At 34.4% G+C, this 23,804-nt stretch overlaps 2 protein-coding genes across 2 annotated transcripts; one reads left to right on the plus strand and one right to left on the minus strand.

Moving 5' to 3' along the window:
- Positions 1 to 2,100: 2,100 nt before the first annotated feature.
- Positions 2,101 to 16,722, plus strand: LOC110104098 (T-complex protein 1 subunit gamma). The gene is made up of 14 exons (XM_020833066.2): positions 2,101 to 2,292; positions 6,064 to 6,125; positions 7,906 to 7,978; positions 12,967 to 13,034; positions 13,163 to 13,232; positions 13,437 to 13,505; positions 13,605 to 13,676; positions 14,077 to 14,150; positions 14,488 to 14,765; positions 15,141 to 15,525; positions 15,746 to 15,871; positions 15,953 to 16,057; positions 16,161 to 16,235; positions 16,313 to 16,722. The coding sequence occupies exons 1-14, from the start codon at positions 2,268 to 2,270 to the stop codon at positions 16,502 to 16,504; spliced, it is 1,674 nt and encodes a 557-aa protein (XP_020688725.1). The 5' UTR covers positions 2,101 to 2,267; the 3' UTR covers positions 16,505 to 16,722.
- An 884-nt stretch (positions 16,723 to 17,606) lies between these two features.
- Positions 17,607 to 23,277, minus strand: LOC110104099 (photosystem I assembly factor PSA3, chloroplastic). Its single transcript, XM_020833067.2, has 3 exons — positions 22,812 to 23,277; positions 20,348 to 20,512; positions 17,607 to 18,052 (listed from the first exon to the last, which is right to left on the minus strand). Exons 1-3 carry the CDS (start codon positions 23,151 to 23,153, stop codon positions 17,729 to 17,731), a joined length of 831 nt encoding a protein of 276 aa, XP_020688726.1. The 5' UTR covers positions 23,154 to 23,277; the 3' UTR covers positions 17,607 to 17,728.
- Between the last annotated feature and the right edge of the window lie 527 nt (positions 23,278 to 23,804).

Genomic DNA, 23,804 nt, shown 5'->3' on the forward strand with positions numbered 1-23,804 from the left:
ATGTTGTTGTAAAAAATTATTCAAGGAATCTCTTTTTTAATTTTTGTTTTTCCTTTTGATGATTAACACTCTAAACTCGTTTTGTTACTTCCAATATCTTCTTGGTTAGTTATTTTGAATAATACATTGTGCAAGGTGGTGTTGATAAATTTAGGTTTTGCTTGTGATGACTTTCTTACTGCCTATTAGAGCAGCTTTCAAATACAAAAATTAAAAGCCTTCCGAGCTTTCTTCCAACTTCTTAAACCGGCTTTCTAGTACAAAATTTTCAATTTTTTTATTTTTGTACTAGAAAGCCACTTTAAGAAGCAGTAATAAAGCCGTCCCAAACGAATCCTAAATCTATTTGTATTCAATATCTATTGCACTCTTACCTTTCTATTTAAGTGGTCTTCTCTCATTGTAGTTTGATTTTATTTGGCTCCTTGGAATTTGATTTTTTTCTCATTTTGGCTGGATATATGCTTTGTAGGGCACTTTATAATGTTAATTGTTGAAGGTTAATTGGTTTCTTAGCTTTAATTATTTGGCCATATGAGGGTTTCATATTAGACGTTGTTGGCGGTTGAGATTACAATTTTCAGAGACCGTAGGCAGTGATGAATATGATGTTAATCTCCATTCTAATGGATGATTGTTAGCCTTAGTAAGATATTCATTTGTCAATCGCTGCCCTCTCTTTGTGTATGTTGGAAGTCTATGATTTTTCTTATATCTCTTACACAAAGCTTTAGTCTAACCTCTTTTTTCACATGCTATGAGATCCCTCCATCTTTATTTATTATTAGGTATCAACTTTGTGTATTTCTTTCCCCTTCAAGTCATGTTTCTTATATTTAGCTCTCTTATTAATGTTTTCGGTGGCATTTATTTCAATTGCCTCAAATAGGTAGTGGACTGTAGAGATGATAGTAATTTAAATTGAAGTTCAATAGCCACTCTTTTAGGTTAGACCCACTTAAAAGCTAAGTTTTACATTTTATTTATAATTTTGTTTGCTTTCATTCATCCCTTTTTAATTGTTACTTTTGTTTGATTTATTTCCTCCATTTTTTGGTGTGTAAATGCCTAAGCCAATGATAGTCTTCCTTAAATTTACTCTCTTAGATCCCCTTGTTATGGACTTCCACCAAATGGTTAATTGAAAGGAGTGTACTTTCGATGATTATCCAAATTTTGAAGAATAGTTGTCATTTTATGCTATCATCACAACTAGAAAATAGTTATCTTTGGATACATTGGTTGAAGTCTATTCTGTACAAAATATGTGCCTTAATTTATGTGAAAACATCGTTTGATGAGTTTGACTTCATTTGAGATGGTTTTTTTATTGCTTCTTAATGCAAAGTTTTAGTTAAAAAATTAAAATTTTTGTACTAAAATTCTGATTTAAGAAGCAATAAAAAAACCGTCTCAAACGAAGCCTTCATCTCTTTACTTTTCATAAGAATTATTTAGAGCTGTCTTTATTTTCTATTTTTACCTTATATTATGATTGATATACTATGTATCCCCTTTGATATTTGAGTTGATTCATTATTTTTTACTAATATCTTTTTGTTGATCTCCTTTATCATTTTTTTTTATTTTAGCGTCTTCAATCAATTTATTAGAACTAAGATTTGTTCATTTAGTTAGGCTATCATTACGGGTACATATTATTTGGATGAAATCTAAAAGTTGAATCTAATAGATCTTATTTAGTTGGTTTGATTCAATTGTTGAATATCATTTTAGTTATTAATTATAATTACCTATTTTTTCTAGATATTTGTTATTAATTCATTTTTTATTTTTGTAAAGCCAATCAAATAAAAATTAAATTAGATTAATATTTTTAAATGTTAAATCAATGAAATTCATGAATTTAAAATAAAAAAAGAAATTTAAAAGTTAAAATTTCTAATATTTATATGCAAAGTTCACTAATTTAATTTTAAAATAATTTAATTAAAATTTGTTAAATTGTATATTTATATATATTCCATAATTTAGATTAAAAATTAATTAATTCGAGCAATCCTCCAATAAATCACAAACAACCGAATGCAAATCCTGGCTCTACTCCATCGTGTATAAAAATTGGTCCCACAGCGGTAAGGGTTTTTTCTGCTCGCGAGTGTTCCGGTCGCGTGTAGAACAAAGCTCTCGAGAAAGAACGGGCGTCGCTTAGAGAAATCCAAAAGCGGCGCTGTTGCCGGTGATCACTTCCGGCCAATAGAGCGCATTCATAATTTCTTACACCACGTCTTCCTCCATTTTCTGCCATGCACGCGCCGGTCCTCGTCTTAAGTAAGTCCTTCGGAAATTAGTGCCCTCTTTCTCTCTGTCGATATTTATCAAATCTATGCGGTAGTTAGGTCTTCTTTTATCCCGATCATTTAACTGCATCGCGCTGTATTGTTGATTGTAGCGGTAGATATTGAGCAAGATTGCTTCTGTTCAGGGTTTCGTGGTTTTTGATCTAGACACCTCCAACCCCAGGAAGGAGAGCTCTTACTGGAGCGCTTCATTTATTTATTTTTTTTCACGAAAAATGTAGTACTACTAGTTGGTTTGCAAGTGCAAGAATAAATTTGTGCTTTTATTCAGCTTATATTTTGGCTGGGGGAGGTGATTGATTATTTGCCAGTGCAAGAGTTAAGTTGTCGTTTTATCTTAGTAAGATTTAGCTAGGTGAAGGTGATTGGTTATTCCCAACCCAAGAGGAAAATTATCTTTCTTATCTAATTTTAGTTTAGCTAGGCGAAGTTTAGAAAAAAAGCTATTTGAAGTTTTGGCTTTAGATCCATGGGGGAGTAAAATGCTTTTCTACTAGGTCAAAATGGATTGTTTTTTGTTGTGCTACGTAGAAGGAAAATGATATATAATATTTACCGGCTGAGCTACATTTTGCCGCTGAAATTTTTGTCAAGCTTTTTGAGAAACTTAGTGATCTGTGTAATTCATGTATGTCGTGGCTCTTGCTCCCTAGATATGCTACTTAATTCTACTTTATCTGCTTGGTGATTTTTTTCTAAAATTATGCATAGCAGAAACTGCGTTGTGTTGTGATGCTTGTCTTTACAGGGATTTTTTGGTTGTTTTAGACATACATTATACTTTTAAAAATATTGATTTCATTTTCATGCATTTTAATAATGAATGTGGTTTGATATCTAACTACATCCAATCAAATAATTGAATCTAGTAAACTCTTTGATGAAGTATTCATTAGATGCTTGTACTTTCCAACCACTATTGATCTCCCATCATCCACCCTATTCAATTGTGCTTTCCAATCAACAGACATCCCCCTTTCAACAACCTCTTTTAATTTTCCATGTGTTCATTTTTGAGCCTATACAAAGGTATGGATTTATATAGATTTTTTGGAGAGATTAAGGATTAAAGAATGAGATATTTCTTCTTTTTTGGTGAGTGATTTCCCACTATAATAGGTGATTGAGTCTCATCATGTGAATGATTTCTCTAATATTATGGGTGAGTGAGCCCCCGTAGTCTTGGTAAGTGAATCCCTACATTTATCCTTTACAATAATGAAATCTTGCTTCCTATTCACTTTTAGTTTTGCTTTATTTTCTTTGAGATACATTAAATTGGTATATGAGATTGTTTTCTCGTATCGACTTGGGTGTTTTCATAAACATCAGTCAACTATGATGGAGGAGGTACTTTGCTAGATGTTGAACTTGATATTGAGTTTTCTTCTATTAAGTGAAAATGATGGTGAATGCTAGATATAGCTCAGTTGGTAAAAATCTTGGAAGTTGTTGCTAAGGTTTTGGGATTGAATCTCACCCATATCAAATTTGTGCTTCAACATTCAACTTTTCTCAAAAAAAAAGAAAAAAAAAAGGGTAAAATGATGTACCCATTAGATTTTTATTGTACTTCTCAGCCGGTGCTTACCACCCAACATTCAACTGTACTTTACAACCACCAACTATTCCCTTTTTTAACAACCTCATTTAATTGACGAAAAGTTTTTATTTGAGACTAGAAAAATCCATGGATATAGTGGATTTTGGAAGAGCTGAAGGACTAGAGAGTGAGATGTTCTTCTTATTTGGTTGAATGATCCTTATTGTAATGTTGAGTGAGTCTTGGTGGATGAGTGATTCCCTGAATAATATGTTCAAGTGAGTCTCTGTGCTTTTGTTTTGAAAGGATGCCCACCTTATCTCACATATTTTTTTCTTTATAGTAATGAAATCATTCTTCTTGTCTACTTAAGATTCTATTCATTTTCTTGGATCTATATCACTCATCCTTCTTCAAAGCATGCTTTCTAACTTCTAGCAACCAAATGATTTCTTAGTTAAGTTGGCTTAAAATTAATTTGGTTGTCCATGGTTATGAAGAGCTTTGTGCTTGTCATTTACTTTATAAAGCTTCTGCATTTGAATCATTGGAACATATGCACCAAGTAATGTTCATTATGAAGGGCTGGGCCTGTCATCCATGTTTCAACATTTAAATTTAAAAGGAAACTTTGGCATAGAGTTTAGAGGTGGATTTAATTGTATAGCTTACATTTGAAAAAAATATTTATTCTGGAATGTGGTCTCTCTAGACAGCTTAGCATTATCACTTTACCATTTTAATGTAGATTTTTTATTTTTTAATTTTTAGTTGAATCTAGCCTAGTCCCTTATCAGCCTGTCTGTTCAAAGTATAAAGCCTCAAGCAGTGTTCACTTGCTAGATTAATAATTTATTTTATGTCTAATTTGATATTGTTTTTTTGGTATCCTTGTATTCAATGATTGTTGTCTTCTTTTATTTGCTATGTTCTTAGAGCTATAAAAAATTATTTCATTTGATGTTATCCCAACCACTGGATGCCTTCTCATATTTCATTACAGTTCTTTGAATTTCATTCTGGAGTCTCTTTCCTTTGTCCTTATTGTACCTAATTTTAATATGGATCCTTCATTTGGTTGTTAATGTTTAATAGTACCTTTTTATTATCTACAAGAACTTACTCACTTGCTTAATTGCTGAGTTTTTTTTGACCCGTGGGTCATTTTATTGTGAATGGCTTTCCTTCAAATCAAAAGGTAGCATTTCATGAGCCATGGGTTCAGATTTGATATTTTTTTTCACATTGCTGTTAAACCAAAAAAGATTTTTTAAATAAGTTCTGACACAAGTTATAAGTAGGAAATTCTTTTTTTGGATTTTCTAAATACTTATAATTTTTTTACCTAAAAATAAAGTGAGTTGAGTTAGCATTGTTCACTTTTTTAGATTCCTATGAAAGTAACCCATGCCCCCTGATAATTTTCACTGATAGTTTCTACATTGGCTGAGGCAAATGTCATTTTCATGAGCAATTGGGAGGCATGGCTACTTTCATTAGGAAAAAAAATAACTGCTTGAAGAACAATGATTATTAGATGGCCTCTTTTGGTTACCAAGTGAAGAAAATTTGGGACCTACTCTAATGTTTCAAAAAATAAGGGACCTAATTAGTAATTACTTTTTGTGATTGAAGGAGGTTAATGCAAATTCTTTCCCAAAAGTCAAGTTGAATATGATTATCTTAGTATCTTTAATGCAAAATTTGTACCCTAAACCCATAAACTCTAAACCCTATACCCTAAGAGTTAAACATAATTAACATGTATACATGTCATTGAACATGAATAGGAACACACATATATCATACCTTAGAGATAAACAGAATTAACATGTATACATGACATTGAATATGAATAGAAACACATATGTAACATACCTTAGAGAATGATGCACATAGAATATCTTTAGGGCTTCATGCTTATTAAGATAGCATAACCACATCTGATCAAAAGACCATTAATATAGAACTAGAAGCCTATGTATAACACCTATATCTCGAACTTTCAAGGATGTCAAGAAGGCTTAGAAATCTTGCACAAATGTATTCAGAAATTTCATTAGACTTTACATAACCAAGATAACTTCACCTTAGTCTTATTGATTGTGTTATTGTTGATTTTTATGTTTTAGTTTTATGTTTAAAGTTTTCTGATTTCAATTAGAAGTTGTTTTACATCTCAAAAATTGTAATGACCAGAGGACTCTTTAAAGAGGGAGCAGGGAAGTAAAGTTCAACATGCCAACATCCATGCTTCTAAGGTTAGTGTTATGTTATTGTAATTGAATTTCTGTTGACTGGTGTTTCTTTTGTAAGAGTTGCGTTTTTCGGTTTTGACATGTGTGTTATACTTTCTATCAAGTGATTGAACTGTAAAATTCCTTAGCTTTGATTTCCATTTATTTTATTCAATCATACTTATTAAACAAATGAAAATCCCAATACATGCCATAGCATCTTAATCAGATGCTATTCATATTTGTGTGCAGTGTCTAATATCTTTAACTATGTGGCATATCATGGAACATTGTTTGATTCATTGCTAAAAGTGTCTTTGCTGTTCAACTAGGATGCATCTAGAATATGTTATTTTACGTATATTTTAAAAGAACAATAGCACATAGACAAAAAGTTATGTTGAAACTTCTCGTGTTGGTGTCCTCGACAATTTTTTTATCTGAAATGCAAGTGTCTAAAGTGATGGATATGGTGGAGAGTACGGTCTGAAACATACTGGTAAGCCATCTTTTAATGGCAGAGGTGTAAACTGTAAAGTGGTTTGTTTTGCTTGTCAGGGGCCGTGTGAATTCTATAATTTCAATAATTCATAAAAATATGATTAAAGGTAAGTATAACGAAATATTGTAATAGATTACAAAATCTAAAGTCTATAATCATTTCTTTCATTTTCTAACTTTAAAATCAAATTACAAAGATTTAGAGTCAAACAAAATGAGACTTCAATGTAGGATGTATAAAAGTTTATGATTTGTTAATGCAAATTTACAATGAGATCGTCAAAACCACAAGGACATATAAAATGTTCTAGATCATAAACTTTTAATTTAGACAACTATTAATTTCATAAGATGAAAATAAAAAATAATTACAAATTATTGCAGGTGATAAATTAATAGCCTTCTACTAAAAGTTACATATAGTAATTCAGAAACTTATAAATTGTGTAATCAATTGAAAATAATGCCACCATAAAAGTCCATCTTGTATTAAACTTGATAAAAATGAATCACATATACAAAGCTAACAATAAGAGTTGGAAAAAGAATAAGAAAGAATAAAAGAAGTCGCCTCACAAAATCAGAACAATTAAACCTTAATGCTTATACAAGGAGTTGATCTTTTTTGGAAAACTTCATTTTCAACTCAATCAAGGAGAAGACGAAGAAATTGCTTGCCAAAACAAAAACCTATTCATTAATACTTGGTTGTGTTTTATCAAGCTTTAACCCACTTTTATAGTAACAAAGTTTTCCTTGGATTTACAATTAAAACAAATTAAAAAATAGGTTTTCCATCAAATTCCACGACTCATCATCATTGAAATAAGATAGATTTTGCTGGTTAAATAGAAAAATTTTGCTAGGTCATTTACTTGAACAGGATAAATTGCATACAACAACCATACAATGCTAGTGGAGAGATAAGGGACTAACTTCATAACAAACAAGTCGCTATCATTGTTAAAATTCGGTTTGTACAGCTTGCATGCATGACCAACACGAACATCAGACTACCTAATACTGTTATAGTCCATCTACAAGACATCCAAAATCAATTAACACTATGAGGTACCCAAAATTCATCGCTCAAAGGCAATTACTAAAATAGAGTTATATACCATATTAATGTGTGCAGTTACGTGCAGGTCATATCTGCATATTCTTGTGGATAGTGTTGAAGCAATTATTATTATTACATACTGTAGTTGTAGGACAGTATTGAATTATGTCAATCTATTTGTTTTAATGTTTTGTTATTTCCATCTTGACCATATTTATATTTATTTTTTTCGTTGAATAGGCTGTTGCTGATATAATTCGCACTACCTTGGGGCCTCGGTCCATGCTGAAAATGCTACTTGATGCTAGTGGAGGTAATGTCTAGTATCAAAATGTCTTCTTCTTTTTTTCTTTTTTTTTCCTAGTCATCAATATCTTCATGTTACCTTTCTTTTCAGAACTCATATTAAGTTTAATTAACATGGCTTTCTTTTTATGCCTAATTGTTACTCACATTGTTATGTTTTAGAATTATTGTTGTTTAGTTAATATTGGAGTACTTCTAGCAATTGTACTTATGGGTTTAAATTGTTGGAAGGTCGGCAGACTTGGAAATTAATATATATTTAATTGTCTTTATAGTGCAAGTATATATGCGCTTACATATAGGCAAATGAAGAGAACAATAAAGAATGATTATCTTCAATAATGAAAAAATATATATTATTAATAAATATTAGAGTGTATTCCTATGGCAAATAGTGATATTTTCTGTATGACAATATAAACTTATAATCATGATGATGTAGGATTAAATGTGTTTATTGATGTTTTACCTTTGAAATTATACGCTTCTGAAAGAGCAATAGCAATGAGTCACTTCCAAATTCCAACGACTTAAACAATGAATGAAAATACTAAAGTATTGATTTAGTTCAAGCAATATAATACATGATAAAGATTTAGAGTACAAGATAACCAATCAAATCAGATTTTGCTTAATGTGGGATTTTCGAAAGAAATCCCTTAATTAACTTTTAGAATAGTCACTATGTAAATCCCTCACTCTCACTCTTAATAACTGGTTAAGCGAAGAAAGCTTGCAAGATCTTTGAGATGCCACAATTGAGAGAGACTTGAAAGAAATAAGATTCGGGAGAGAGTTCACCTTTGCCAGGATTCAGAAGTAAGTTTCCACTGAACAGGAGGTTGTCGTTGATCGATAGCGGTGGCTAGGAAGAAGAGAATTCGTTCCACGTAATCTTCAACGGAGAGATCGTTCTCTAGGTCAATGTCGAAGAAAGGAGATCGGTTGATGTCAATGAACCCTTGGTTGTCGAATATGAAGCCGTGATCAAGCTCCGAATCAGCCATTCAAGGGAGGGGGAAGCATAACATGTAATTTCAGATTTTGTGGATCTGAAATTAATTCCAGCAAATAGAAAATCTGAAATTAATTTGGGAGGGATTGATTTGGGGGAGATTTAATGGGAGAGAGCAAAGAGGGGAAGAGGGAGGGAGAAGGGGGCCGGCGACTATGGGAGTGGAGAGGGGATGTGGGAGGGAATTAAGGGATTGAGATAGATTGCCAATCAAAGCCAATCTAAATGGAGAAAGAGGCTTTAATGCAATTGTCTCTCTAATTTGAATTTAAAAGGCCTTGATTGGAGGGACTTTCCTAATATAAATTCTCTTATTTTAAGAAAGAATTTCAAATTCGAATTGAATTAAAATCTGAAATTAAAACCTTCCTAATTTAAGATGCATCACATATGTAAAGTAATCAATTAGGGATTTGAAATTTCGAGGCAAAGGAGGGGAGATGTGGCTGGCGGCTAGGAGGGGATTAGGGTTTAGGGCTGACAGCTAGGGGAGGGAGGGGGAGGGGCTTTGGGCCGGCGGCTGAGAGGGAGGATAAGTGGAGGCCGGCTGTTTAGGAGGAAGGAGAAGGCTTTGGGCTGACGGCTAGGAGGGAGGTGGGTGTTGGGCCGGTGGTTTGGAGAAAAAGAGAGGGTGGCTGGTGGCTAGGAGAAAGGGAAGGAGGAGAACCATGAGCCCAGACGCTTTCTACTGCTGATGGGTAATGCGTTGCCCTCATTTAGGAACCTCATCAAGGTTCTCACAAGAACTCTCAAAACTTATAAAGGAGCTCAAGCACTTAAATTTCATAATGATCATCATTATCCTCACCAAAGAAGAGGGGTTATAAATAGCCAAGTTACAATAGTAAAATAAAGACAAAGGTACCCCTAAGGGTCACAAACAACTACTCTCTCAAGTGAGGGTAAAAACGGAAAAATTGATATAATAAATCAAATACACATATAATGATAATAAATCTAATACAAATAATAGCTCAAAAATAAAGTGGCATGATCGTGGCCATAAATCGTCGGTCCCTTCTCTGGTAGATTCTCTATGGTTGGATGTCCTCATCACATGACTATTTAAACTTTTTTTCTTATGGTTGCAACATTGTATGTTGTTTAGACATTAGGTTTTTTGCTTGAGGCCTGCAAATTAGAATAGTTGCTCTTGCTATTTGCAAGTTATTGGAAGTTTATGACCATCTTTAATGTAATTGTATTAGTTTCAAATCATCATCTGAAATCACTAGAGCTTGTTTGGAGATAGCCAACTCTAGGAGCAAAGAGGAGGGGTGATTTCTTCATCAAAGAAGAAGATAGGGAAATGGAAGAAAAAGTGTATGGGTATTTGCGATGTTAACATTCATGAAGATATCTAGCATATTTTAAGCTCAATTAACAATTCTATCAACAGAAAGACCTATATGAAACTTGATGTAAACATTGAAGACCAAATTGGATGGATGGATTTCTGTGAAGCATGAGCCAATCAAAGTGACTTGCATGATATTTACTTAGGAGTGGTTTGGTTTGGTTTGCTGCATTAGGGGTGTAAAATATTCCAAATGCAAGGGTTTTCTAAATATTGGTGTTTGGTTTGAAGTAAAAGGAATGCAAAGTAAAATTTTGAAGTAAATGGAATTTAATATCTAGTTCAAATCCAATGTATTTGGAATTCATCATATTTGGGTGATTTCAAAATACACCGCAAACTCACCTTCATTGCATTGCCGGCCGCCACATCCGACGTCGCCAACTGCCAACCACCCGCCGGCCACAACCTTCTTTTGCACTTTACAATGCATTTATTTTACTTCAAATCGAACAAAAAAAAAATTTCATGCATTCCTCTTATAATCATTCAAACAATTCCAAAGTATTCTTTTTACAGTGTATTTCTTTTTCGTGCAACCAAACAACCCATTCAATTTTTATTCAATAAATTAAATTGAGTTAGCTTTGAAGATTAAACTTCTAGCTTGAGATGAGGGATTTATTATTTAGATTTGTAGAGGAGTTGTAGCATTTACTTTAATTTGGGGTATGTATGATTTCCTTCTACAGGCACTGATTGCTACCCTAAAGTTGGGGGCAGCTAAAGTGGGGAGGTAATTCAGCTGGGGTAAAATGATTTTATGCTCTCCCATTTTCTATAAGGAACTATTAAGTGCTATTTTTACTAATGAGGAAACAGATGCACCCTTAAGAGAGACAACATGACAACAACAACAACAACAACAACATCAAGCCTTTATCCCACTACGTGGGGTCGGCTACATGAATCCTTTTTCTAAAGAAAAAAAAAAAAAAAAAAAAAAAAAAAAACCCTAAATACAATGCAACGTTCCGATATATTCCACAACAAGCACAATCACTTTACATTGTCGGTTGGCAGTGTCAGGTAGCTCCTTCCTAGCAACACAACTTGTTTAAGACATTGAGAAGTGCTGGTAACGTTTTGTCCTATTCTTATTTAAATGAATGATATGAGTTTTTTTTTTTGAGGTGTGAAGAATGGCTGAAAGGTTTTGCGTGCCAAATATGATGCAAGGATAAGTTATCCTTGTTTCTACCAGTACTTTCCTAGTATTTTCTAAAGCAAAATCATGTTATATGAACGGTTGTTCTATAAAAAAATGGCCTTTTTTGCCATCCTTGACCAAAGAAAAGAAAGAAAGCCTCTATATGCCAACAGAAAAAGGGAAATAAGTTCTTAACTCCAGTGTTAGTATCTAGGAGTAAGTGCATTTGGTCCCATACCAAATGTTTGTCTTTTGTTCCAAGTTAGTGATTATGTTGTTGATGGTGATCACTATTTGTCTTACTTGAATGTGCTTTTGTTCAACTGCTATATTTTTCATCAAAGGTGTGCAGACTAGTTATGTGTTGTTCTATGATCTTACTATGGTTTCTTTGTTCAAGGGGCTGTTTAGTTGGCTGTAAAGTGAATACAAAGCATATTAAATGCTTTGCTTTTTCATTTTTTAGTGTTTGGTTGGTTACTAGGTAAAGCAAACTAAATTCCTAGTGTATTTCTAACTACCTGCGTTAGTGTATTCTCCACGTAAAGCATACCCGCTCAAAACCGAGCGAAAAAGGAATTCTGCGGGCGTACCTATAGGCAGTGTGTGCAATAATCGCAAAAGATCGACGAACAGGAGGCCGAACGGTGCAGGTTCACACGTGGTAAGAGTTGTGAGAGGTGTGACTTCGGGTCTTGTTCGTGTGAGACGGGCTATAAGGAGGGAGTGCGTGGAGTAGGCGAAGGCGTTTGTTTGCTCATGTGAGACGAGAGTCGGTCGTTCGTTCGCTCGCATGTGCAGGAGCTGGACGTAACAACCTCTTGGCTAAGGAGTCATCCACTTATGTCTCCACCGTGTTACTCCACTAGATGCGGGTGTTGGGTCGGACAACGACGCAGGAGAGCACATGTAGCATATGCATATCGTTCGTGTGTGGTGTTGGAGCAGTCGGAGGCGGAATTCGGGATTGGACAAGAGGTCTGCCTATTGCTCCAAGGTATGCCTTTCCACTCCTTGTTGATTTGGCCACTCCGTGTGGGAACCTGGAGCCGCAGGATGGCCGGACCACCTCATGTGGGAACCTAAAGCCGCTAGGTGTGTCATCTGTGGAGGGCAATGGGCTGATTTTACTTTACTCTGCATACACCCAATCAAATAGAAAAAAACAGCTTACTTGCATTCACTTTATAGACAACCAGACAACCTCAATATTTATTTTATGCTTCATTCACTTTACATCAAATCAAACCGCTCCTAAATCCGTTTTTAGTTTTACATTGAAGTGGCATCTTAACTGGTGTGATGTAAAGAAATTTTGATGTGGCACTTTTTTCTTGTTTTTTATAGTATGTATTTTAAAAGCCTCCAATCTCTCAATTGTTTGCTTGGAATAGTCAAATTACATTTTACACTGTTTAATTTGAGATAGTGGTTTCTTTTCTCAGTTAAATAAATCATGGATGGTATTTACAGGAATTGTAGTAACTAATGATGGAAATGCTATACTACGTGAGCTGGATCTTGCACACCCAGCTGCTAAGGTGAGTTGTTGCCAAACATAGATGCTTATTGACTTAGTTGCACTGCGAAGAAACTATCCATTGCATTTGTAGTTGACCTACTCTGGTCTTCTTTTTCTAATTACATCACTCTCTGTTGTTCTCCACAGTCAATGATTGAGCTTAGCCGTACACAAGATGAAGAAGTTGGAGATGGCACAACCTCTGTTATTGTTCTAGGTAACCAATCTATCTAAGTTAAATTACAAGCTTTCAAAAATGCGACCAATTTACTCAGCTTGAAAATAATAATAATGTGTCACTAGGTTGTTGAATACAGGAGTGTCCCAAATATATTATATTTTCTTTTTTGTTATCTGTTAATCTAGTTCATATATCATGTATTGTTTACAACAAAAAGCTTACCCACTAAATTTTTCGAAGCTGGTGAGATGCTTCATGTTGCGGAAGCATTCATTGATAAGAATTATCATCCGACAGTCATTTGTAGAGGTACTATGAGACTTACTTTGTTGTTAAGTGTTTTCTCTTCTTTGTATTTTCATGTATTTATCCTATTATTAAAAGCTATCTTATTTTTCATGGTCTCAGCATACAACAGAGCTTTAGAAGATGCTATTGCAGCTCTTGACAAGATAGCTATTCAGATTGATGTAAATGACCGTAAGTTGATATTATACAACTCAATCAATAGTTTTAATTAGGACTGTTATGGGATCCAATCCAACATACATTTTGATCCAATCTCAAGCTAGCTCAATCCAAAGCTTGGCCGGACTAAAGTCGAGTTTGACTTGATCCAAGCTGGCTTGTTAGTCAGTCCATTCACTTTGATATGAGTTTGATCCTAGCTAAAGATCAAAATTTTTTTGAGTGATATTTAATCTTTGAGCCAAGCACATAGCCTAGTTTTAATTGAGGTTGGAGCCTTTGCTGCTCTTCCTGGCTCCAACAATCATGCATTCTCCTGATGATTGTATTCTTTACTGAACTTCATTCTCCCTCAAAATTTGTGGTTGCAATTTTGTTATTGGAAAATGGATATTGTTCTTTTTTTTTTCAGGCGCTACAATGTTAAGCCTTGTTAAAAGCTGCATCGGCACTAAGTTTACTGGACAATTTGGCGATCTAATTGCTGTAAGGTTTAGTCTTTATTATTGATGTTCAGGTTTTCTTTCTGGTTCTGTTCATTAAATTACCAAGAATACTATATTCTCTGCATATTAACGATGTATTTAAATCATTCTTACTTGGTATTGGAGATTGATGTCTATTTTTTAGTTTTATTTAGCTTCTGTTACATTAGTATTGATGTATTCACGGAATCATAAAATGTCAAGATTTTATCTTAATGCCGGATGGAAGGGCATTTTGAATGAATTCTTGTTTTTGCCTTTCTTAGTTATTTTTGAATTTTTGTATTTTGAGGGATCTGTTCGAAGATATTAAATTTTAAATGTCTTTCCACTGATAGGATCTTGCAATTGATGCTACCTCCACAGTTGGCGTGGATCTAGGGCAAGGTGTACGGGAGGTTGACATAAAGAAATATATAAAGGTTGAGAAGGTTCCTGGTGGACAGTTGGAAGATTCAAAGGTTCTTAAAGGTGTCATGTTCAATAAAGATGTTGTTGCTCCGGGAAAAATGAAAAGAAGGATTGTGAACCCACGCATTATTCTACTTGACTGCCCCCTTGAATATAAAAAGGGAGAGAACCAAACGAATGCTGAACTGGTGAAGGAAGATGATTGGTAAGATTTAATTCTCGTCATTCCTTCAAATACTGACTTCTTTGATGTCAATATTAGGAGAACTTATTCCGTGCGGAGTTCGGACGGTAAAGAACCGTCCGGATGTGAGTTTATACAGTGTGTAAACTGAGTATAATTTTGTACACAATTTAGTTTTTTTTTGTACACAATGTGTACAAACACTATGTACACTCACATCCAGACAATTCTTTACCGTCTGGACTCCGCAAGGAATAATTTCTCCAATATTAGAATCTGTATGTATTTACCTTGATAATTCTTGAAATTATTCACCATAAATATCCATCGTATACTAGTTTAAGTTACGTTTGTCCTTTTCTTACTTATAGAGTAGTTTTTTTGTTTAATTTGTAGGGAGGTTCTCCTGAAAATGGAAGAGGAATATATACAGAATCTCTGCGCACAGATTCTAAAATTCAAGCCTGACTTGGTTATAACGGAAAAAGGGCTGAGTGATCTTGCAAGCCACTATTTAAGCAAGGCTGGAGTTACTGCTATCCGTAGACTGAGAAAGACGGACAACAATAGGGTTGCAAAAGCTTCTGGCGCTGTAATTGTTAACAGGCCTGATGAGCTGCAAGAATCTGATGTTGGTGTTGGAGCAGGACTTTTTGAGGTCAGGAAGATTGGAGACGAATTCTTTGCATTTATTGTGGATTGCAAGGAACCTAAAGCATGCACTGTTCTTTTGAGAGGTGCTAGCAAGGATCTCCTGAATGAAGTTGAAAGAAATCTGCAGGTATTATATTTTTTAGGGAATTTACATACAAATCGTTAAATTTTTATGTATAATCTTAGTGGTATTTTTGATGTCATGTAAAGATTAGGATGTTAATTTTGTAAATATAAATATTTAGGTGATAGATATACATAAAAATTTGGAAATTTCCTTATATTTTTCTGTGTTAACTGCCTACAATATATTTAATTGTACTATATTGAGGCATTTTCATCTATAGGATGCTATGTCAGTAGCACGAAACATACTGAAAAATCCTAAGCTTGTTCCTGGTGGAGGGGCTACTGAGATGACTGTGTCTGCAGCATTGAAGCAGAAGAGCTCATCAATTGAGGGCATTGAGAAGGTACTGGATTTCACTACTTCTTTGCTTTGCAATTTCTGTTCATGATCATTTTAGTACTGAACCTGTTTGATGATCAAACAGTGGCCCTATGAAGCTGCTGCTGTAGCTTTTGAGGCAATTCCAAGGACCTTAGCTCAAAATTGTGGAGTCAATGTCATCAGGACAATGACAGCTCTGCAAGGAAAGGTAACGGCAGTACATTTTAAAAATCCTTAAGCTCTTTTGGTACCTGATTAAAAATATGATATTTTTTAATGTTATTTAATATTTTTTGGCTCATCTTTATCAGCATGCAAATGGTGAAAATGCATGGGTTGGCATTGATGGGAATAGTGGTGCCATTGTTGACATGAAGGAGAGGAAGGTATATTCTATGACAACCCTTTCTTTCATTTTGAACTTGTCTTGTTCTCCATTTGATCGACCATCATTACTGTTCAGATCTGGGATGCCTACAATGTGAAGGCGCAAACATTTAAGACTGCTATTGAGGCTGCTTCCATGTTGCTGAGAATTGATGACATCGTTAGTGGGATCAAGAAGAAGCAAGCTCCAGGTGCTGGGCCAACTCCTTCAAAGCCTAAGGTTGAGGAAGAAGGAGATGCAGATAACGAGCAGATGCTTCCAGAGTAGATTACTAGTAAGCTTTAAATTTTCAGCGTGTGGATGTCCTACTTAATGTTTTTTATTTTGTTTTATTTTATTTTATTTTGTGAAATGTGCTGATAGTACATCTTTGCAAAGCACTGCTGTCAAAATTTTGTTGTTTATTCTCTTAACAGATTTTCTAACAAGCATGTTTGTTACTATTCTGGCATTTGCGGTTAATACTGATCTTCAATGTTTGTTCCCTTCGATGCGTACCTAATGGTCAAGCTTGCCAGCATGAAAAGCTTCCAAATTTGATTTTGATTTTCTTCTACTCGTTTATAACTTTTTTTTTTTTTTAATAACTTAGGGATTTGCATCGATGCAATAAAAATTTACCTAAATCTATTTACTCTAAGGTGGTACTTCTCTTTTCATATTTCTATCAGCTACTCCCTTTTGATTATCCATATAATTGATATATTTATAGTTTAAATAATTATATTATCTAATTGAATCTTTAAAATTTTCACAAATAATTTCATAAAGCATTCATATGATTCTTTTATTACAATTTAAATTCCTAAAATCCTTCTTAGGCTCTGATACCACTTTTGTTATGACATGATTAAGAGATTCGAATTAATAAAACGTAAACAGACGGGTGGATTGTTGATTAAATTTTTATTAGCAAAAATTTTATCACATAAATTGAAAGAACCACTAAATTCAATGCATAAAGTAATTATTCGGAGACTTTCCTATAGTATATATTTTCACTTCTACTTATTTTAATTTATTAAATAATACTTAAAAAATATTTTCACAAAAAGTTAAGTCAATAAAAAAAAATACATTTTAGGTGATAAATGGAAATGCCAACTAAAATAAAAAAAATTAGGGTCCAATTAAAGCCTCACCGTTTAAGGATATATCTGCAATATATTGTAGAAGTAATTGTAAATAATTTTTTAAAAGCTGTTTTGATTTGACATTATAAATATATTCTTTTTTAAAAACATACTTTCTTAAAATTATCATATATCAATAATTTTAGTTGTATAAAACAGCTTCCAATTATAAAAATTTTACAAAAGAAATAAAAAAATAATAAAAAATAAAACAGCTTTCCTAAACATACCCAATGTTTAAAGAAGATCAACAGCACTAGAGAATGAAGAGTATTCACAAGATTGGCGTCAACATATTTCCTCTTTCTTGTGCATTATACAATAAGAAGTGGAAAAATGAATACTGCACAACGTGGTGTCAACTGGATTCCTCACTTCCTTGCCTAAGAAACTCCAAATCCTTCATTTGCCGCTCCACAGCCTCTTTGGGTAATGGCTTCAGCTCTGAAAAATTAGCTCGATTACCCTTAGCTATTTCGTTTGCTACCGAATTTACTACTCTGTCTATCGCTGATCTCCCAACGGAAGGGAATACCGCATTGAGCATGATACAGAGCAGCATAATATCCTCTTCTTCGATAGGATCTTTACCAAAACAGCAAACATAGATAGCTTCGAAAGCCTTCTCCACTCGAATTTCAATCGGAATTTCGGGGGCAGCTGCCTTCATCTTTGCCCTTTTCTGCGAGTAAATGCATGCAAACAAGCATAAATCAAGCATCAGAAGTCTAATTCAAGGGGTGTCAATTTCGGGTAACGGGTCGGGTTCGGGTCGAATCAGAATTGACCCGATACTATTCGGGTCAACCCAAACTTGACTTGCTTTTGCAAACATGTCAGCTTTTCGGACCCAACCTGACTCGCTTCGGGTCCGGGTCAACCTTGCACGACCCGAATGACCCGAGGGCCAATAAAAATTGCTAGTTTTCAAGTCAAAAAAATGGGTCAATCTCCATTTTTCGGGTAAAAAATAGGTCAATCTCGGGTTTTCGGGTCAATGTTAGGTCAAAGGGTCAACCCGAACCCGACCCGATCTTTGAAATGGTTAAATTGTTGAACTCAAACCCGACTCATTTCAGGTCCGGATTGACCCTAACCCGGAATTTTTGGGTCGGGTTCGAGTCATGTTTTCAGGTCGTGTCAAATATTGACACCCTATCTAATTTTGCATGCAATGATGAAAAATTATGAGGGAGTAAAAAATAAATATGCTTGTTCAGAAATATAGTAGTGGTTATATGTCTAATAAATGAGTGTCACAAAACATATATTTGTAAGACTCCATACATGATCTTAGCCTTTTATTGGAGGAAAATGGAAAGCGAGCTATTTTCAATTCATCATGGGAAGTTCTATTTTATGTTTCGCATGTTACAATCAAAATTTATTGATCTTTTGAGTGACTTGCAAAGTGTTCGTTATTTGCATGTTTCATCTAGCTTTGTATCCCATCACTTTCTACTTCTTTTCTCATAATGAGTCGATAAAGTATGACATATGAGCGATTCTACTATTCAACTGAGGTTATCACAAAGTACTTCTCTATTAGATTGGACGTTCCAGTGAATTTCTTTACTGAAGTTGTGAAGCCTCTAGACCTCGATTTTTGAGGTATTCCAAAATAGACACTATATGATTGTGTGGCATTTCATATTGTTTTAAACTTATCAAATATCTTAATCATACATTGTCAAATAGGATTGCATTGAAGTGACGAAGCCATATAGACTAATACTCCAAACAGTGAAAAGTGACATACATAAGCTGATGTGGATAGCTGACATTAAATATTATGGTGTGCAAACTTTTATCATGATGGGGTGGAAATGGAAATCACACTACATTCATATCTTCAAAATTTCCACTCAATACCACCGAAACAACTTTCATATGTCAGCAAATTCCTACCAATTAGTAAAATGTCAACATCAAACATCTTTTATTCAAGTAATTAATGCATATGTTCAAATATTTAAGTACGACCTTGCAGATGATGGACACTCAGATGCAATGAGGGTTACTAAAGTCATTTCTTGAAACTGCATATTGATTTTCAAAGAGAACCAAGTGGTATGTGAGAGAAAAGAGGCATTTAATAAATGGCATTCTTTCATCATGCGGTGTGATTGAGAAGTCCTCGGGCATATGGAAGCAAAGTGTTTTTTTTCCAATCACTAGTTTTATGAGGTTTGATTTGTTGTAGATCAATACTTCAACATGTCTTTCCGCCTCCTCTAAACGACCATCCAAGTGCATCTCCAAAGCATTTGGTCATCCCACTCTACTCCTCTTTTTGGTTTTGGTTTTGGTTTTGATCAATCATAACATTGATTTTGTGTTATCTTTCATAGTTTAGATTAACACAATTAAAAGATCTTGCAGTGAACTTTGGATTTACAAAATAAAGAACCCCCGTGTACAAACTTGCCAAATCGCTTGATCCAAATTAATGATGTCCATTCTCTCAAACTAGTGGCAAGAACGATTTCAAGAACATTTAAGTTCATTTGCTCATTGATCTTATGCATAAAAATTTTCTTGAAGAATGGCTCAAAGTGTATGAAAAAGATAATTAAAATTCAAAAGTATTGATATATTTACCCAAAATAAATATATTAAATTTTATATATTTTGAGTGTCTTTAATGGTTTAAAATGGTGAAATACAATGGTAAAACAAGACTTAAGTGTGATCCTATATGAAATGAAATCATCGTTATTTTATCAGTTGCTCAAAGAATGCTTAAATTGTTACAAAAATTTATAAAAATCGCCCACACACAGTTAAACACACACCTAAAGCCAATTTGTGGATGCCTAGCGTTTCAAGCTATCTAAATATATCTAAAGAAAATGTTTAAAAATGAAGATAAAATAGGAATGAATTATGATAAAAAGTCAAAACAAAGAGCAAATAGATCAATATAGCTTACAATTCACCCAATATAAAAAACAAAACAAAGTATTTATCATATTACCTCTCTAGCAGCTTTCATAGTTGCAAGAAAAGTCTCTTCTTCAAATTCAATATCATTGGAAATGCGAAGTCTAGCTACCCCTTCCAAGATCTCTTCGGACTTCAGAAGACCAGCACCAATAGCAGCCAACCAACAGCACAAAAGGACATAAAATGGATCCCCGGCCTACATTAAGCACAATGCTTAACTTACAACAGTTACTAAGGCTGCAGAATGTATTATAAAATATGTAAGAGTCAGGCGACTCTTGAGCTAAGCTCGATAAACTAATGAGCCAAGTTTGAGCTAGTCCCGACTTTATTTGTAAGCTGGCTCATTTAAAAAATATTAATATAAAATATACTTAAAAAATATTAGAATTCAGGATTTTGAATACAAAGTTGTTTAAAATATTTAAAAATTATATCACAATTTTTTATACTATGTAATTCTTTATTTTTTTTAATTTTTCATTCATTTTAACATTTTATTATAATAATTGCTTAAATCATAATCATTTTCTCTCTTTCGTAATAAACGAGTCTGTTCGTGAGCTGACTTGAACTTGTAGAATAAATTTCGAGGTTGAGCTTGAACCCAATTAATTAGTCAAGCTCAAGCTAAACCTAGGGCTAACTTGAGCTCGAATGGACTACTTTACACCCCTAGGTTTTCCTACATCGCACTCTAAATTTGCATATTTACAAATCTAAAACCCATAACTCCTAAAATACACATCCCACACCTAAAACTTACCTCTATTCCTCATTTCTACCACTATGTTCTGTCTCCATGAGGCTTGCATGAGAGCTCCCAAAACACTCCCAGCTACGCCTCCATCTGCTACTTGTCGATCTTCTACCGTTTCTTCGTTTCTGATGCGTGAGAACACCTGTCTGGCCCAAAGACTAATTAACAGGAATTCTTTTATGGGATTTTGTGGTTATAAATAAGAGTGTAAGGAAAGTACAAAACATAATAATTAGTACTTGAATATAAATTTTAGTTGGACATGCTTTTCTTCTACTTTTTGAGATTTTATTATTGATCAAGTGAGAGAATTGAAGAGTTTTGAGATACAATTTCTCATATCTTTTATTAAAGGCTAATTAAGGGGAAGTCTATTATGAGGCTTTGTAATTATAAATAGGAGACTAAGGAATGTACAAAACATAATATTTAGTACTTGAATATAATTTTAAGTAGGATGTATCTTCATACTACTTTCGGGATTCAATTCCTTGATTAAGAGAGTTGAAGAGTTGCGAGAGATGTTATATCCTTGTAAAAGTGAGGGCTTTCTGTGTCGTATTGATTTTTATCTATTTTCAATAGTATTTGAATGAATTGTAACTTATATTTGGATTTTTATGTTATTTCCTCAAGTAATCAACCTAATTTAGGTTTAGCTACTTTGCTTCAGATCTTAATAAAGTTGGTAAAATATTATGTCAAATCCATTGGATCTAGTAAGTCTCCAGGCCCTTGAATAAGTTCAATCCAAGGGGAGCCTATGGCAACCTAAGGCCCTACACTACCTCATAACTTAGATTTCTAGAGCCAACTCTGAGGGATGCATCAACTGGGGCATCAAGTTAACTAGCATAGGAGCCTCATGGTTAGAACAAGCTTCTTTAGCTCAAATCCTAATGGTAGTGAAAAAGAATAAAATTTTGAATATGTTATGAGCTTTTGGCCCTTCCAATCTAGGGTAAGGATGAAATACAACAATTTCTCCACCATAGCCACAAATGTAATATTAATTTAAAGGAACTCAGAGCAGTTGTATGGTTAATTTGTAGAAGAATTCATAGTTGAGAATATTGTTGCTATTATTAGATACCAAGCATTCTTCAACTATTTGGCACATGTAATTAACACACTTGTTGAGTGGAATGATTATTGGCGGATCATTGCTAAGTCATGCTCTTCTCCTTCATGAGGAACTCCATCCCCAAACAACAGTAGCCAGCATCACCAACAAATAGAACCTATCTTCACTAAAAAGGCTATCCCACTTACCTCCTCCAAACTCTAACATGAAGACCATAGTTAACCTCCATTCAAGTCTTTGGTTATTTGGCAGGCATTCTTTTGTCAATATCGCCCCCATCACCTGTAACTTATTCACTCAGCCTTGACATAACCTGCTGTTCACCTAATTCACCCCACCCCCTCCAACGTTCCCATTGCGCAGTAAATAAGAGTTTATTGAGAACTGACTTGAGATGCTTAAATGTTTTCTGCTGAACCCAAATCACTTCAAACTAGGGAAAAAAAAAGTTCAGGAACCTATATAGTTCAAACCTGAAACCAAAACATTCCTCTTAAAATTAATCCCTAGCAAGCTGGTTTCAGAAGATTCTGCTGTTTTCAATTTCCACCATCAAAATAAAATCCTGCTACTTGCCCGCTTCCTGCTTCAGAAGCTTCACGTTCAAGTAGCAAAAAAGCACATCACAGTAACGGAGGGAAGTAATCGTACCCGGCCGCGGCGGTCTTTAAACTCATTGAAGGCGCGAGAATCAGTAATGCTGCACTTTTTCCCCACCCGTCGCCGAAACTCGGCGAAGTCTATCAGGTCGTCTCCAACACCTCCCTCGTCATTAACAATTCTGGCTAGAAGGCCCACAATCGGCAGAGACCCGATCAGCTTGCTCGCGAATCCTGTTAGTGAGTTTGGGCTTCTCTCCATGTAAGCCACCGGTCCGCCGATCCTTAGCCTTACCCGAGAAGAAGCTCTTGTTCCTCGGCTGCCGGTGGTGAGCGAACCGGGAAGGAGTGAGAAGGAGAGAGGAGGCCATGAAGTGGCCGCCAAGCTGCCCATTGCTTCGTGTGAGGCCAACCCACCTGCTTCACTCCTGATCTTAGCCAAGCCCTAACAGAGGAGAAATTATTATATAGTTGGAAAGAATTCCCTTTGTTTTGCCACTCACAATAGCAGCTGTGATATAAGATTTGGGACAACTCATATAAAGATAAGGAACTTGTTATTTATTTATGTTCGCAAGAATTAGGGCTGCCACAAGCTACTCGTTGTTCTTCGGTTCATTTAAAGCTCGTTCGTGATTGTTTAATTAACTAAACAAACAAATTTGAACAATATTTTAAATACTAGATTCTTAAATAAACAAGCTTGAACACTAATGTGTTCGGCTCATTTATGTTCGTGAACAACATCATTTGAAGTTCGTGAACAAGCTCGCATTAAGCTCGATAAGAAGCTTGATTTGTGTTCGATTTTGAATTTGAATATATGCACTAGCAAATATGATTCATGTTTAATATAATCGTTGACTTCTCTTTTAAATGTATGTCTGAAAATTCACCAAAGCAGTTAGGATTGACAGTTCATGATGTCCAAATTAGTGTTGGGTCATCTTCAAGTCCAACAGTTGTAATAGAATATGTCCAACAAGAAAATTCTTTTACTAAGAAAGCACGAAAAAAAACCTCTCAAGAAGCAAGAGCAATCCTT

The sequence above is a fragment of the Dendrobium catenatum genome, unplaced genomic scaffold (genome assembly GCF_001605985.2).
Source record: "Dendrobium catenatum unplaced genomic scaffold, ASM160598v2 fragScaff_scaffold_692, whole genome shotgun sequence".
In the NCBI taxonomy this organism is placed as follows: domain Eukaryota; kingdom Viridiplantae; phylum Streptophyta; class Magnoliopsida; order Asparagales; family Orchidaceae; genus Dendrobium; species Dendrobium catenatum.

Bases quoted from the DNA above. Each gene is read 5' to 3' on its own strand.
- LOC110104098 (XM_020833066.2), top strand. From the start codon at position 2,268: ATGCACGCGCCGGTCCTCGTCTTAA. The intron at 14,151-14,487 runs GTAAGGTTTAGT...TTCCACTGATAG, and splicing joins AATTTGGCGATCTAATTGCT to GATCTTGCAATTGATGCTAC. The intron at 16,236-16,312 runs GTATATTCTATG...ATTACTGTTCAG, and splicing joins TTGACATGAAGGAGAGGAAG to ATCTGGGATGCCTACAATGT.
- LOC110104099 (XM_020833067.2), bottom strand. From the start codon at position 23,153: ATGGGCAGCTTGGCGGCCACTTCATGGCCTCCTCTCTCCTTCTCACTC. The intron at 20,513-22,811 runs GTACGATTACTT...TGCTTAATGTAG, and splicing joins TTAAAGACCGCCGCGGCCGG to GCCGGGGATCCATTTTATGT. The intron at 18,053-20,347 runs GTAATATGATAA...ATTTACTCGCAG, and splicing joins CTATGAAAGCTGCTAGAGAG to AAAAGGGCAAAGATGAAGGC.